This window comes from Nyctibius grandis, chromosome Z (genome assembly GCF_013368605.1).
Source record: "Nyctibius grandis isolate bNycGra1 chromosome Z, bNycGra1.pri, whole genome shotgun sequence".
Taxonomy (NCBI): domain Eukaryota; kingdom Metazoa; phylum Chordata; class Aves; order Nyctibiiformes; family Nyctibiidae; genus Nyctibius; species Nyctibius grandis.
The window spans coordinates 17,607,768-17,623,400 of record NC_090695.1 but is presented as its reverse complement, the minus strand read 5'-3'; the positions used below and the strand labels follow the sequence as shown (position 1 = coordinate 17,623,400).

The 15,633-nt window shown below is 44.2% G+C and overlaps 1 protein-coding gene across 1 annotated transcript in view; it reads left to right on the top strand.

The window, feature by feature from the left end:
* The first annotated feature begins 11,236 nt into the window (after positions 1-11,236).
* LOC137675886 (chondroitin sulfate proteoglycan 4-like) overlaps positions 11,237-15,633 on the top strand; it is a 41,525-nt gene continuing 37,128 nt past the window's right edge. The window contains exon 1 of the mRNA XM_068422171.1: positions 11,237-11,321. Coding sequence (XP_068278272.1) covers positions 11,237-11,321 — 85 coding nt within the window. The remainder of the gene's footprint in view (positions 11,322-15,633) is intronic.

The window sequence follows — 15,633 nt, the reverse complement described above, 5'->3', positions numbered from 1 at the left end:
TATTAGATTTGGCTGACCTCTGCCACTGTTAATGAGAATATGGGGACAATACTGGGAGAGCAAAGCTTTTTCCAGTTTTAGGGTGTTTTGGTCAACGTCTACCTCAAAGGGTTCTCCCTGGCAGCACAAGATCAAACTTACCAGGAGAAGCAAGAGCGTCTCCAGAAAATGGCACAGATCGGTGTGCTGTGAATACAGAGCTGAGCGGAGCGCAATGGAGGTGCATGTCTATTTTCCTCATATGCGGTAAGAAGAGTAAGGAAGCCAAAATAAACCAGACATGCTGGGCTTAAAAGCTGAAGTGTTTGCAGAATAAGCATGGCCAGACTATGTAACAATAAAAAGTATTGTTCTTCTGTGCAAAGAATACAAATCTAGAGCCTCGGAAAATCATATTTCATTGTGAGCATAAAAAAGAGGGGAGAGAAGCTCCTCTCTTTTCAAGGGGAACAGGACTGCAACTGGAAGCTTGGAGGCCTGCCTATGAAATAATTATAAGCTCTCTGGTTTACCCTGGCTTTAGGGAAAATGCTGACAGACTGTAAAAATAAATGATCGGTTAAACCTCTTCCCAAATTCGTTAGGATATTTACTCTTCTTTCTGGTATCTGTATTCCAGCCACACATACACAGATAGCTACCTACCGCCTGCAGGGCAGACAGTGAGGCAGGAACAAGCAAGGGAGAAAATCTTTCCCTTTTCTTTCCCTTCTGCTCTTTTTTTTCTTTACACTTTTTATTTTCTTTTCCTTGTCTGCCAACATTTCTTTCTCTCTATTCTTTATCCACCACCCCCCCGCCACCCCAATCTTTTCTAGGTCTTCCTGATTCCTGATAGAAGTTGGACCGACCATCAGCACCCAGGCTCGCTCTGTTTTGAAGCAAGTCATCTTTGCTTGCTTTTGGCTCTAGTGATGATGATGCTGTGAAGAATTTCTACTTTGAAACTGCCCTGGGGAGTAGACATACCTTTAAAGCAGCCTGAGGCAGCCTGAACGCAGTTTGGGAAGCAATCCTGGCTTTCCACATACCTGGCCCTATTTCTGCTCTCAGTGCTAACTCAGGTGCCCTTGTATGATGCAACAGTTCAGAGAAGGTGGGTCTCCAGGCCCTGCTTCTGTTTTCAACCACCATATCAATGGTGGGAGGACCGTGTCTCGTGCTTAGAGTGCCACTGGAAGTTTAGAGACCCGGTCTCAAACAAGGGCACAAGTTTTACCAGTGCTGATAGTGCTACTGCCAGGTTGGGGACAGTGGGAAAGCGTGGGGAAAGCCTGCTCACTCTTAAACTGCTGAAGAGAAAAGTGATTCCCATCCCAGCAGAACTCCAAAGCACTAGCTGAAGAGCAACAGCACTATGTTGATCTGAGCTGTCTGGTAAAAGTTGGAAGGAGAAACTAGCTCTCACAATATTTGATAGAGATTTTACACTGAAAGACATTGCAGATGAGCCCTACCATCACTTGTGATTGGTGAGGGCCTGAACTTATATTTCTTGCGTTACAAGCAGTCCTTCATGAACATGAGCTGTCAAGGGAGAAGCTTGATGTCTCTCAGATGATCTTGTTACCATCTGTGGCTTTTGCACCAAGTACTCCTAGGTAAATAACAGCAAAGAAACAAGCTTTAACCAGTGATCAGTCTAAAAAAAGATAGGTGGGAACAGCACATGATCAGTTGGAAAAAAAACACAAGAGCAACAGTGTTACTGATATTGGAGCCCCTATCTGAATGGGTGGCTGGGCAGGCAGGCAGTGAGATGTGGGACTATGTGCACTGCCAGTGGGTGGGCAATGGTTGGGTTTACGGACTGCTTACACACAAGGTAGGGATGGGGGTAAGAGTCCAGTGCCTCCCACGTAGTAGTCTACAGGCATACTACCTGGAGTAGTGAAGACACTCCATAAAATGGAGTAGGTATCTTTGACACCATTTACAGGTGGGAAGTCTGTAGCTCATGTTGGTTCCCCAGTAAGAATTTCTCTCTCCCAGCTCCCACGGGGCCATCCAAACCACCGAAACATTCCTCAGTAGTAACAGTGCAGAGTGAACTGGCTACAGTTCAGTTGGTCTGGACAGCGGAGTGGGATACAATAACCAGGCTGCTTCCAAAATGTAATCTCAGGGTTGAAATACCACACACCAGAACAAAGTGTTCACACTGGGTTTATCAGGGCACTGAGGGATCTGCCAGATAGGATGACTCAAACATGCCTGAAGTGTTAAGCGGTAGCTTTTCAAACCGACATCCTCCTTCTTAAGGAAATTAATAGATTAAAAATGAAAACAATCTTGCTCTTCTTTGTATAAGGAAATGTCCTGGTTTGGGAAACCTGGCTGGATGACAAGTTAGCCACAGAGTGACAAAAACTGAAGCTATGTAAGGATTTGTTCCCCTCCAAAATTATAGCCTGCAAAAATCATAGCTGTTAGGAATCAGCTTTTACTGGTGACCAAGTCACCTTGAGATCTGCCATGTCTCCATGTTTCTATGTATACTAGATTGACTTCTTGGATTAAATCCCAGCCCTATCAAGCCCAATGCAAATGCTTTTGCTGGTGTTAGTATGCTCTTATATTAGTACTATTATTTGCCTTTCTGTTCAAGGCCATACATGACTGAGTTTGTAGCATGTTTCATCAAGGACACTAGTTTTGACGTTCTTTGTATCTCCTCTTAACTCAAAATCCCTCCTGTACTTTCCCAAGTCCACCCACCCAATGCAATGCTCCCAAGCACCTGAGCGCCAAGCCAACAGCCCAGTCTTCAAATCTCATTCTTCCAAACTCTGTGGCAAAACCTATGTGCTATATAAAATATTAACCATATTAACCATTACAGAAACATATCTCCAAAGTATTCAAAACCTAGTGGCAGTTCTACATAATGTCAATCTGCAGCTCAGCTCACCACACCTCATTTCCGTCTACCTTTTCACTATTCCATCATTATTCATCAGACCCATTTCCTATCCTATTGGGCTGTGCTTGTTTCTAAACTGCCTACGCAGTGAGAAGTGCAGCACTTCTGCTATCCCAGGCAAACAAATGATAATGATGAAGAGACATAGGAGAACTTGCAGAGAGTCCTCAAGAAAAAGCTGCAATGAGGCAACTTGTTTAGATATGGGAAAAACAAAACAACACAGCTTCTAAAAGGTGCATGAAATCAATAATGTCCAAATTCTAAGGAATGAAGAGCCACAATAGTGAACATAATATACTGCATACTAAAAGGGCTCTAGGTGGCTGGGAGAGGTGTGGTAAATCCTGCTGTGGCACAAGGCCTGCGCCAGTCCTAGCTGTGCTCCGCACATCTGGCGTGGGGAAGTGTAGGTGCTAGTCCAGCAGTTCCTATTGGTCTGAGCCATCATTGAGAGGTCACTATCAGCACAAAAAGAGAACGCTGGGGCTTCTGGAGAGCAGCATGATGAAGTCCATCTCGTGTGCCTGCTGTTGCAGTTGTCCCCTCCTTTGTCATGTTTGAAGTAAATGGGTCTCCCCTAGATTTGACAATCATCTGGTCCATGGACTAAGGCAGAGATAGACCTTCTGAAGGAAAAAGGGGAAGGCATGAGACAAGGCCTTTCTGTGACCAGGTCTGGATGGCTGCATATTATTCTGGTCACCTGTGTTTCTGAAAGATGATTTCAAGCCACACGGGGAGCAAGAGACAGCTGAAAAGAACAGTGAGGGTATTGAGAACCTAGTTTGTGAGACGAGGCTAGATAGACGAGCTAGGCTTGTTCAGCCAGGGCTGAGAGGAAAAAGAGTGCCACCTACAAATACCTTGAGGAAAAAGCTCAGCACCAAAGGTTTGGTAACTGTTTAGATTAAGAAGCCATGTTGGCACAAGTGAGATATCAGCTGCCCATAAAGTATTTCAGCTGAAAATCAGAAGTTTCCAAACCATTAGAATAATAACGTTCAGGGGTAATTTTGCAAAGGGGGAATCAGGACAGGACAGGGATGAGACCAAGTCATCAGAGTGTTTTTAAGATAGAGTTCAGCAAATAAATAACAGTGATTATTATATGAGGTAATGTCTGCAGCAGCTAGGAGGGGGAATTTAATGATTCAGGTAGTCCCTTCCATCCTATGTTATTGTGCACCCACAGCCAACGTTATTCTGTACCTATGGCCAATGGAAAAAAGAAAGGCTCCCATTACTTCTAATGCAAGTGCTTTAATAACAGCATAGAGTCAGAATCATGAAGGCTGTAAAAATAGCTAGCATGAGCCAAAGATCATTTAGCAAGCACAGTGGCACTTGTGTAAGATCAATGCAAGACAGGAATCCAATCCAGATGCAAAAGCAACTATCATCAGAGGGTATTGATTTACAAGAAGAGGCAGTTTTCTGCATAGTAATGGTGTGAACTTAATACAGTTGCAATCTGATAAGTAATCTCAAAAGCAAAGCCGTATAAAATGCATTTGCAAATACACTTTTTAATACAGGCAAGAGGAATGAGAGCCACTTGAGTATGAGAGCAGGAGGGCTGTAAAGACATCACTCACTCATAGCGATGTTAAAGGCAGCACATGAAAAGGCACCAGATGCTCAGCCAGAATAATAACAATGACACTGAGCACAGTTCGCACTAGTCCAGGATTCACTTGGTGAAAGAAAGATGTATTACCATTATTGGAAGAATCTGAACCATTTGCAAAGCATATGAGAAAAACAGGTCAGTGTGGATGAATATAAATGATTTTCCTAGGGAGTACAGGTCTAACCAAAGGGAACCAAGTTACAAACAACAATCATGGAAGTTACTGATCAGCAAGAGTGGCGTAAAAAGCCTGCTGAAGCCAAAAATGATTAGTAAAACTGCATAAATCAGTGAAGCAAAGTGCATCAGAAAACCAAAACTCAATACCGTATGAAGGTTTTTTTTTATTTCACTACTTTCATTCAGCATTCTAGCATACATTGCTTGTAAATGTGCTGCTGCAGTATCTCATCCTTAGACATGGAGAGATGATGTTTTTCACTAAAACCTATGAACTTAAATTCTGCAAATGTCTTGAGGGAGACCACATGCCACTGCCCTGGAAATGAAACTCTCTCTGGGGAGCTGCTTTTCTCTTTCAGTATACTGAAGCCAGGGGCATGAAAGCATTTTCTTTAGCACCATCCCTTCAAGTTCCTCTGCCTCCTTTGACCTGTACAAAAGCTGAAATCTGGTCTCCTCCCTGTGCTAAGATAACTTGCATAGTTTTGCTGTAGTTGTGTTTCTGTCTTTTCTTTGCTGGACTTTTGGCTGACTGACAGTTGTTTTGCTTTGGCAGATAGGGATGAAGATCTGGTTTAAGATTCCCAGTTCTGACAGATTATTTTGGAGGAAGCTTCTGGAGTTGGAAGTTTTAAATAGGTTCCCTTGAAAGAAATGACCTGAGACTTGCATATGGATTTGCTGAAGAAGGGACACTGCAACACTTAACAGTGAACTTGGGGCAAATCAATATTTCTTTTAAGGTCAGTGTGACAGTTCAGAGTCTTGCACATATGTATATCAGTAAATACCTGGGATAAAGAAATACATCTCCACATACTGAAACTGAACAAACAAGCAAAAATAATACAAGCTAAGGTTACGGCATTGTTCGGTGCACTTCCCACATTTGTTTTAATATTCATAGTTTGATTTCAATAACACTATGCAAACTAATACACTCATTATTATATTCTGTAAATTAAGGAACTGTGTTGCTAAGAAATGACAAGAGGTTGATCTGTGACTAGGAGAGACAACATGGAGAATATCCTGTGTTTGCTAGCATGTATCATGTAGGGAATAAGGCAGAGTTTACCATGGCAGCATCATAATATATACTCATGCTTCTTCATGGCATGTCTTTTCTAAAACTGTATTGCTTTATCAGAAAGAGCAGCCGTTATTAATATAATTGATCAGCCATGGTAATTCAGGCATGAACATGAGGACAGCAAGTGATGACAGCAGGTCCTTCACTGCACAGCCTGTAGATGTGTGCACAGCTGCAAACTGATGTAATGGGCCTTACCACCCAGAGGGAAAAAAAGAGGAGGAGGAGCATGCCTAAGCCTTCACCCTATGGACAGTTCCAGGGAGAAAATGCAGTGTCTGGCCTGCCTACATGGCTGTGATTTTCCTCTTGCCCTAGTAACATCACTACATTTGGGATCTCCATTGGGCTGGCCATGTGAGCAGCCCAGTAAGGACTATCAGTTAGCAGCTTCTTCTCAAAGGCACGCCATTACTGTGCAGGTAAAGGGCACCACTACCCACCAGTGTCATCCCACCAATTGCTTGCCTAGGTCCTTCAACAGTCAAACCTCTTCCTTCTAGTAGCAGCTGCGGCCTCCTGTGCTGAGTCTCTCAGGCTGCGCCACTCTGGCTGAAAAAAAGGAAGATGACCTGTTCCTGAATGCAATCTCATAGGTCCCTGATAGAGTTCATCCAACAACAGCAGAGGAGCAAGAGCTGAGCACTCATTCTGTGATATCTTGGAAGGGATAGGGTTTGTACGGCGAATACCTGAAGGAGGTCTTAGAGGTCTTGGTTTGAGGCATGGGCCACCAAGGAGATGAAAGGAAGCATTTGGATCCCTAGTGAATGCTAATGCCATCCTCCTCCTTCATTCAGAGCAGAGAGCCTTGCCTTGCTTTAGGCTTGCACGTTATGATCTCCCACAGCACAAGCTGTATTCCCAGTCCCAGTGGTAGAGGATAAACTATCATTCTGAGCTACTGAGGACTGCCAGTTCTGGGTGCATGCATATTTCTCTTTCAGACACCAACATTTTTCAAAATTGCTGAAGTGTTTTATGAACATGCATGGACTAGCATCCCGCAGTAACTTGTGGGATGCACCTATACACTTTTGGGAAACTTATTTTTATTGCAAATGTTTAGTCTGAACTTTAAGGTGCTGAGCGTTGACAACTGTCATTGACTTCAGTAAAAATTCAGTTGTCTAACTTGAAAACTCAGGACCACATGGTCTACCTTTTAAGTGTTCAATGTGGGATCACAAGAAAGGCACAGATTTTGTAGAACAGGGCCCTTGTAATTTAAATTACCAGAACAATAATGTAAGATATTCTTTTACTATATTTTGAATGCTGACTTTAAATATCCTCTATACTGGAAAAATAAAGTCCTTATTAACAGTGCCCTTTTTCAAATTAACTTGGCTTGCCTAATGAATCATTGGAAAACTTGGAATTTTGAACTTGAATACTGTTTGATCTCATCTGAATTGAATGGCTCCTTCATTTCCCCCAGAAGCTTTATTTCAACAAAATTTTCATTTACAGGGCACTATTTACTTAAGAAATTGTTACAGGAAAAAGATTGTCTTGCAGCCTCAGGACTCCCTCTAGTGTCATCAGAGCCAGGCTCTTTGGGGATCTGTATGGACTTCTGCAATTTTGTGTTTGCTTTCGGTGAAGACTACAGAGCATACATCCATAAGTTCTTATTTGTATCTGTCTATCTGAGATGTTAAGAAGCTTTGGTCCACTATGCTGCCCCTCCAACTCAGGAAATCCAGGCTGAACATTTGCCATCTGATACAACATTAAATTAAAATTAAGATGTCAAATTAAAATGACATTTTAATGCAATAAATATTGGGTTACTATTGCTTTATCTAAAGACTATTCATTTCTTCTATTTAGCTGGAGATCTTTACATTATTAGCACAGGATCTCCCCTGACTGCTTACAGCCAGCGTTTGATCTTTCCCATCAGAATTACCTAGGCATGTGTTCTGAGTGTTTGTTACATATCCACAACACGAATTTCAGCATAATTTAACAAAAACCAAAGAAATCTGATAGAAGTTGTTTCAAAATGTGTTGAGTTTTGTTTTTTTTAAAAGTGATTGAAAGCCTGTGGGAAACCTAAGGAAGTCTTGGCTGCAGCAGCAATTTGCAAAGAGTACTGTTGGTTGAAAATTGAAGAGAAACTAATCTCTAAAGTGGTTTTTGATACCACATGAAATTCCTTTCTTCTCAATGAAACCTTTCTCCAATGAAATCCAATAAAAAGAAACCGGTGTGTAGTGTATTATAGTGGTCAGTAACATCATTGATTCTGCTTTAACTAATAGACCGATAGGCTGTCAGATGCGAACAAGCAGATCTCCATCATTAATAGGGAAGAATCTGTCAACTAGCTCAATGATTTTTCACATGTGCACAGAAGTACTCAGCACTGAGGTCGACTACTGGATATGCAGCTGGCGTACAGGAACCATCCTACGGGAAGGGAAGAAAGAACACAAACCAGACCATTTTACATACCAGATTTCTGCCTGTCTGACCACATGACCAGTATTTTTTGTTTAGGAAACAAGCCCTGTCATGACTTCAAGACATAAGAAATCCTTGAGTAATAAAAGACAAAGATGATAAAAAACCCCAACCCTCTTCCCCTGGGAACTGCAGAAACAAAGAAAAATTCAGATTTAATTTCTTAAGAAACCTAAGTCCTGCTGCAAGCAAGTAGGACGCATTTCCCTTCTGAAATCCTGTATTTCAGTTTGTGCCCATTAGCTCTTATCCTTTCACTGGATACCTCTAAGAAGTCCTGCTCCCTCTTCTTCACATGCTCCCATCACCTGTCCATAGACACTGATGAGATCATCCTGAGCCTTCTCTTCTCCAGGCTGAACAATCCCAGCTCTGTTAGTCCCTTCTCCTGTGTCAGAGTGGATTGCCTTTCTGTGGATGAGAAGTAATTTTGAAATGAGCACACTAAAAAAAAAAGATTACTTTAAAGAAACCATTAGTTTAGTGCCCACTGAGTTACTCACTAGAGTTACACACACATGTTAATCGACTGATTACATTTTTGTGACTGTATCAGTGTAGCTAAAATGCGGAATAGATTTTAAGTTTCACATACCCTAAAATAAATGCATCATATTCCCAAATTTCATCCTGTACCATGAATCACAAGGTACTTGAAAAAAATGTCTCACTCTTCTTCACAAAAGCTTGGTAGCTCAGTATCTAGTGTGACACCTCCAACTGCATCACTCATTTGTTGTCCAGCACGGAAGTGCCCCTGCTTGCATGGCGTCCTGCACGTGGCCTCACCGACCCTGCATGTGATACAAGGGCTCTCGCTCTCCCTGTCCCACTATCTCTGCATTTAGCCCCAAAACACCTCGTATGTATGGGACACTCCCATTTTCCTGCCTCTCATTCAAGCATCTTGCTGCAGTATTTTTTTCCTAAAGTGGTTTTGAATATTGCTTCCCAAGGCCTACAATGCAAGCGACGCTATCTCTTTTGAGGTATATCCAAGGACTGTCATGGCAAACTTCTCTGCACAGGGCTAGGGAAGCCAAATACTCCTAGGTGGGATATGTGAAGTCAGACCTGTGCAACACATGAATGGTGTAACTGCGAAAATTTTCCCCAGGCTTTCCCACCGCAGCAGAGAGTTTCACTGCTGCACACCTGGAGATCTGCTTTTCCAGCCTCAGACATATTATCGATTGTTATTCCACGTTAAATCCTTTTTTTGCCCTTGTTGTTTCACATCTTAACTGATGCTTTTTTACAATTCCTTCTCCAGGTTTTCACAAATCTTCTTTGAGTGCCAGTCTGAAGAGAACAAAGTTTATTAGGCCTCTGCTTTTGAGATCTTTAATAAAGCTGTTAAGTGATATCTGGGTAAAGATCACGCCCCGTGATTTCCCTCTGGGCACGGATCCCTCCTCCTGCCATGTACATTACTCTGAAACCGTAAAGACAGCAAAGCCTGCCAAAAATTGCTAAGGAAAATGTAGACTAAATGATGACTGCAAACCTCAAAGGAAGAAAAGAACCAGACGTCTGACCCAGAAAAGAGATTCATGCTATCACCATTTTTCTTCTTTCTGCAGTTTTGGAATACTGTCTATCTCAGTTACTTATCTGCTTGCTTAGTGTCAGATTTCAGGTCACAAATTCCAGTCCTATGTGTAAGGGAGTAACAAGTTAAAAAAATACCCGACCTGTTGAGACACATTGTGATGCACCCTGCCAGCTGATAACATCAGAGAAAATTTTATGACTGCAGGGCTGTTCCTGGCACGGATGATGTATGTAACTGAAGGCATGTCTGCACATTTGAATTAAGTATGGTAAGTGGCTTATACACGAGTGATTCAAGTGTGCTCTTTTAAAACATTTTCTAAACAGAAACCTTGCGCTTTCAAGCACAGGACACCGATGATGAGCTGTGGAACGCAGAACTCTTAATTTAGGTCCTGTACTGGTTATAAGCATCTCAGTTTCTGCTCCTAATGCTATGTCTACCCGTTATATATTTCTTCCATAAAGAAGTATGATGTATTTCTTTATGCACAGTATGCAAATACTATGAGGGATGGGGCTGCTCCAGCCAGGTGAGGGGAAGACTTTGAGGGCACCTCAGAGCAGCCTCCTCCTGCTGACGGGCAGGACACTGACCGGGCATGCAGCGGCTGAACGACTGACAACAGGTATAAGTTGTCTCACTACCCATGTGATGGTGGTGGGACACTGGAACAGGTTACCCAGAGAACCCATGGCTGCCCCTTCCCTGGCAGTGTTCAAGGCCAGGTTGGATGAGGCTTTGAGCAACCTGGTTTAGTGGAAGGTGTCCCTGCCTGTGGTGGTGGGGGGGGTGGAACTAGATGATCTTTAAGGTCCCTTCCAAACCATTTTATGATTTTACGTGCCTGTTCTGATAAAGCTGCAGCTGAGAGGGGAGTGAAGTGTGTCTCCAGGGGCAGGTGGCCCAGGGACGCCCTGGAGCCTCCGTCCTCGGAGGTTTTTAAGACATGAGCAACAACGCCCTGAGCAGCCCGGCCTGGCCGTACAGCCTGACTTACAGCTGTCGCGACCATTGTGTACGAGGGCCGGCGCTGCCCCGGAGGGACCGCCGGCGGCGGCGGGGCGGACCGGGGCTGTGGGGAGGAACGCTGCCCCGTCCCCACTCCCAGGCAGCTGTTTCTGGAGCGGAGGGCGGGACGCGGGAGCAGCTGCGCCGTGAAGAGGAAGGATGCAGCCCCGGGGCAGCGGGAGGGGAGTGCCCGGTCGGGGTCCCCGCGGGAGCCGCCAGGGGGGCCGGGGCGGTGACACGCTCCCGCCGCTCCTCAGAGCCGCGCCGCGCCCCGCCCCGCCCCGGCCCTGCCGCAGCCGGTGGTGGTGGTGGTGGTGGTGCCGGTGCCCAGTCGGGCCGCGGCTCCGGCCCCGCCGCGGTAGCGGCATGGCGGGCGGGCGGGGGGCCAGCGTGCACGCCGCTGTGCTGCTGCTGGCGCTGCTGCTGGCCGCCAGCCGGCCGGCTGTCGCAGGTAGGGCTGCCGGGGGGGCGCCGCCATGGCGGGAGACGCCGCTGGCCTGCGGGCCGGGACGCACCTGCGCCGGGCGGGGGAAGGGGCGGCCCGGCGCTGGCTGACCGGCAGCCCCCGGCGCGGTGAGGAGAGGCGCCCCGGGCCGAGCCGGGGCTCCCGCTGCCGGGTCCCTGTGGGGCTCGCCTGAGCGCTGAAGCGGGCTTTTCGCCGGCAGCCCCGCGCAACGGAGCAGCCCGCCCGGAAGGTGCCCCGCTGCCCCGGCCCGGCGCAGGGCGGCGTGGCGCGGGGCGCCGTGGGCCCAGTCCACGGCGGGTGAGGCCCGGCGGTAGCCGCAGCCCCTGGGCGTGGGGCAGGAGCCGTCGGGCTGCTGGTGCTTTGCCCCTCTCGGCTGGCTCTGCTGGACGGGGGGCTAGGGCAGCAGGCGTTCGTCTGAAGGTGTGGGTGCCCCCTCCCGTTAAAGGGAAGGCCCAGCCTATCAGCTCGGGTTTGAGCCTGTGTTGCGTGTTTCCCCTCCTACAGCTGAGATGCTGGGACTTGACATAGCTAGACTTTCTAATAAAAACAAACAAATAAAACCCAAGCAACCTGGATGAAACCCTTTTTTTTTTTTTCCCTACAATCATAACTGTAACACATCATGAGGAGAGCGCTAAGGTGCGTGCAAGAATATTACCTGTGATTCCTTCCCCTGCTTTGGCCTGCATGTCCTGACATTAAGTATCAGCCAGCATCTGCAGGTATCTGTTTTTTTGGTGTCTAAATTCAGCTGTCTCATGTCTGGCTTTTCAGACGTGCCAAGGGCCTGCAACTGTCACTGATGGTGATGCACATTAATGTGCAGCTCTCGGGCAGTCACCAAAACCATTGGAACAGCCAGAAACTTAAGCTGGAGATTTCTTTTTATTCTCCTTGTGATGTATCTACAAGTATTTATAATTAGAGCATTAAAGATTGGTAATCAAGTTTGTTATTTAAATACCATTTTTAAGTAATGGGCCAGCAGGCAGTTGCAGAAGTGTGCTTTTTCATACTCCTTGCTATCCTGTGTGACACGAACCAATTGCCATAACTCCCTTTCTTTAGAAATCTTGAATGTCTTGTTGGTTTGTATGATTGTATGGTGGCTGTTTTCACTAGATGAGAAGACTAGTTGGAAATGAACTCCTCATATTTAATTGTAACTTTTAAAAATAGTTTTCAGTTCTTCAGAGATTAATGAAGGCTGAATTGTTAGTTTTTCTTACAGGATTAATTTCAGATATTACAAATGAAATATGCCTCTCTTACCTTTCCAGTGGTGTTCTCACCAGTTTTGTGAACAAAAAAACCACCAAGCAGGGTCAGGGTGGGGGGGGAAGGGTTTACTGCTCATAGAGATGTCTCAGAGCTATTAAGGATGTCAGGGAGATGCAATTGCCACACTGGAAGGAAAAAAAAGCACTAACAGCTTTATATAGCAGTGAACTGAAATCAGATGTTAAGAGGTTTTCCCAACTCTTCAGTGTGTTTCTGTGATAGAACCAGAAATTAACGTTGGCTCTGTTCATTTGATGCTCAGGGCTTTAATTACAGGGCTATCTTTTATCTGGAAATCATACAATCATAGAATGTTTTGGGTTGGAAGGGACCTTTAAACGTGATCTCATCTGCTGTGTAAAGCATTTGTAGATGCAACACAAGGACGATCCTCACTGTATACATTTTAGGTGAGGTTATGAGGCTTACAGACTCTCATAGTGTTTTACCCACAGAATCTCACTGTAAATCCTACACTGAGGAAATGTGAATCAATCCTGAGAATTCACTTTTGAATAACGGTTACATTAGCCTTAAAGGGCATCCCCAGTGAATCTGTCAGCTCCCCTTTCCACTTCTATTTTTCCTGTGCCCTTTATGTGCTGTTGATGTCATCTGCTACCAACTTAGATAAGAGGACAAAGATGGAAGTATTTTTTCATTGTGAAGTGGCCTGTTTTGGTTCTTCATTTTCTTTCTGTCATTCTGCTGCATTATTTCTGCTCTTTGTCCTTGTAGCAAAGCTTCATTAAACAAACTCCTGTTTCGTGAGGTATCAGTGCTGTGTTATGGAGAGTGTAAGATTTGTAAGCAAACCATATTACCTAAGGTATTCTTAATAGTGCTTTAAGTAGTGCTTTTCGGTCTCACCAGGTGAATTTGATTGTATCTGATACAGCAAGTACTGAGTTTAAAAGAGGAACATTCAAAATATGGTTCCATCTAGCTGGAAGAGAAAACGAAGAAGCCATGAGTGCATATTTGTTTATGAGGGTGTGTTTTCTGAAGTTTTTTTTCCCAGGGGGTTATTAGTAATTGCTGTTGAATCAGACTGAAAGGAGTTCACTTTTCCCTCCCCCTGCAAAAGCGAGAGGCATTGAGATTTATTGTAAAAGACCAGACTATCCTCAAACTATCCTCACCTGTGTAAGGGCAGCCTTAATTTCATTATGCTCATGAAGTTCTAGTTAGTACTTCAAAGCCCATTCAATCTAGTTTTAATGGGCAGTCACACAAACTGTAAAATTTTCTAACATGAAGTCAGATTTCAATCAGAAGCTTGAGAAAAATCAACTACCAATCTGATTCTTCACTGCTGTTCAGGAGTAAAAAAGCAAATATAAAATTACTTTAAGAAGGTAATTGCCGTCAAATTTTATTTTTCTAACTTCTAGTTTACATGAGCTTTGAATCACCAGAACCGATCATCTTTATTTCTAGAATATGAAGCTCCTGACAACTCCATGAAACCTATGGCAATTTCTTTTACTTCATATTTTAAAAAAATATTTTTAGCACTGATGTGCTGTAAAGTATATGCAGACCTTTCCAAAGTTCCAACAAAATGTTAGCCATGTAAGATATTTTGCCTGAAAGAATTGTTTTTCAGTTAGGAGAGCTTCATATAATGGATTCTTCTTTTTATCCTATCTTCATAGCATCTTTTTCTTAGCATTTGGAGAAGTTTATTTCAGAAGCTTGAGTATAAATTAATCACTTTTAAAGTGTGAGTGCTAGAACCCAGTATCTGTTTCTTCAAAATATTTTTATGTCCTCTGAAGTTAGGGTTCTCCTATAGTCACAATGGTTTCACATATATTACTGGCAGGTTCAAGGTGAAAGAAGGAAATACAACTAGATAGGGAAATAAACGTAAAAGTCACAAAATATTGGAACAGATACTTGCAGCATGTGGAAGAACCACTTTGGCTCAGTTGGTCTGATAAATGGTTCCAGCCAAGTTCCTCAACACAAAACTGCAACTTGCTAAAGCTACGAACTTTTGTAGGAGTACAGTCAGTATTTGTAGAGCACACTAGGGAATTCACTTTGGAGAGGCTGACAGCTCTTCTGGTGGTGCAGTAGGTGAGGTCTTGGACCTGGGCGCAAAGCTCTTGTTAGCTGGAAGGAGCTAGAGAAATGGTTTGGTTCTGTGCGACAGCTCTTGGCGTGTTTAGTGCAGAACGTGAGCCCGTGCAGTAATTGCAAATGTATTCTTTAATCCCCCGTTCTGCCTTTTTTTCTGGCAGAGGGCTGTTAAAAGCTTGTTACATTGGGTACCTGGAATTTGGTACTCTTTCACTTATGTTCTCTCCCTTTTTAATCTGTCTCCACTTGTGCTGTACAGTCAGAGTAAACAAGGCTTTTAAAGTTCATTAATATCACAACAGCTTATTTCTATTTGGTATGAATAGGCTCTGAACACTTGTTTCCATCACTCAAATCCTATCCCAAGGGAGAGTCTTCCTATTATATTTACATTGGAGGTTGCATTCTGTTTTTCCTGTGGTTTAGGGGAACAAAGCTGGGACCTGCATCCTCATCTGTTGGGACCTGCATATTTTATCTTAGTTACAGCAGAAGTTGTTTGGGACTCATTGTTTGCCTAGCATCGAGTGCACGAGGGCACTTCATGAGGCTTCAAGCTGTACTTTTATATAGCCTGAAAGTATTTTTATTATGTGGAAACCTACCTTCAACTCTAGATTGCACAACCTCCTCCACCTCTTACTGGAGCACCCTAAAACACTTGGTAGTACAAAAGAAATGTGTCACTATGAAAAACAACTGCTCTGCTTTGAGAATGGAGGGAGAAGGGCGGAGAGGGGGGACAAAGTTGTACCACTCTGGTTTCCCTACGCCCTGAAGTGAGCTCTCACAGAATGTGTCTTAATATTAGCATGAAAAAGTCTGCTCTGCAAAAGGAGAGGTCACACCTTTTCTAACAGCCACACGTAGAGATGGCCTGCAGTCTTAGCCGGAGCTTCTACTTGAACATCCAAAATAGCAGAGAGTC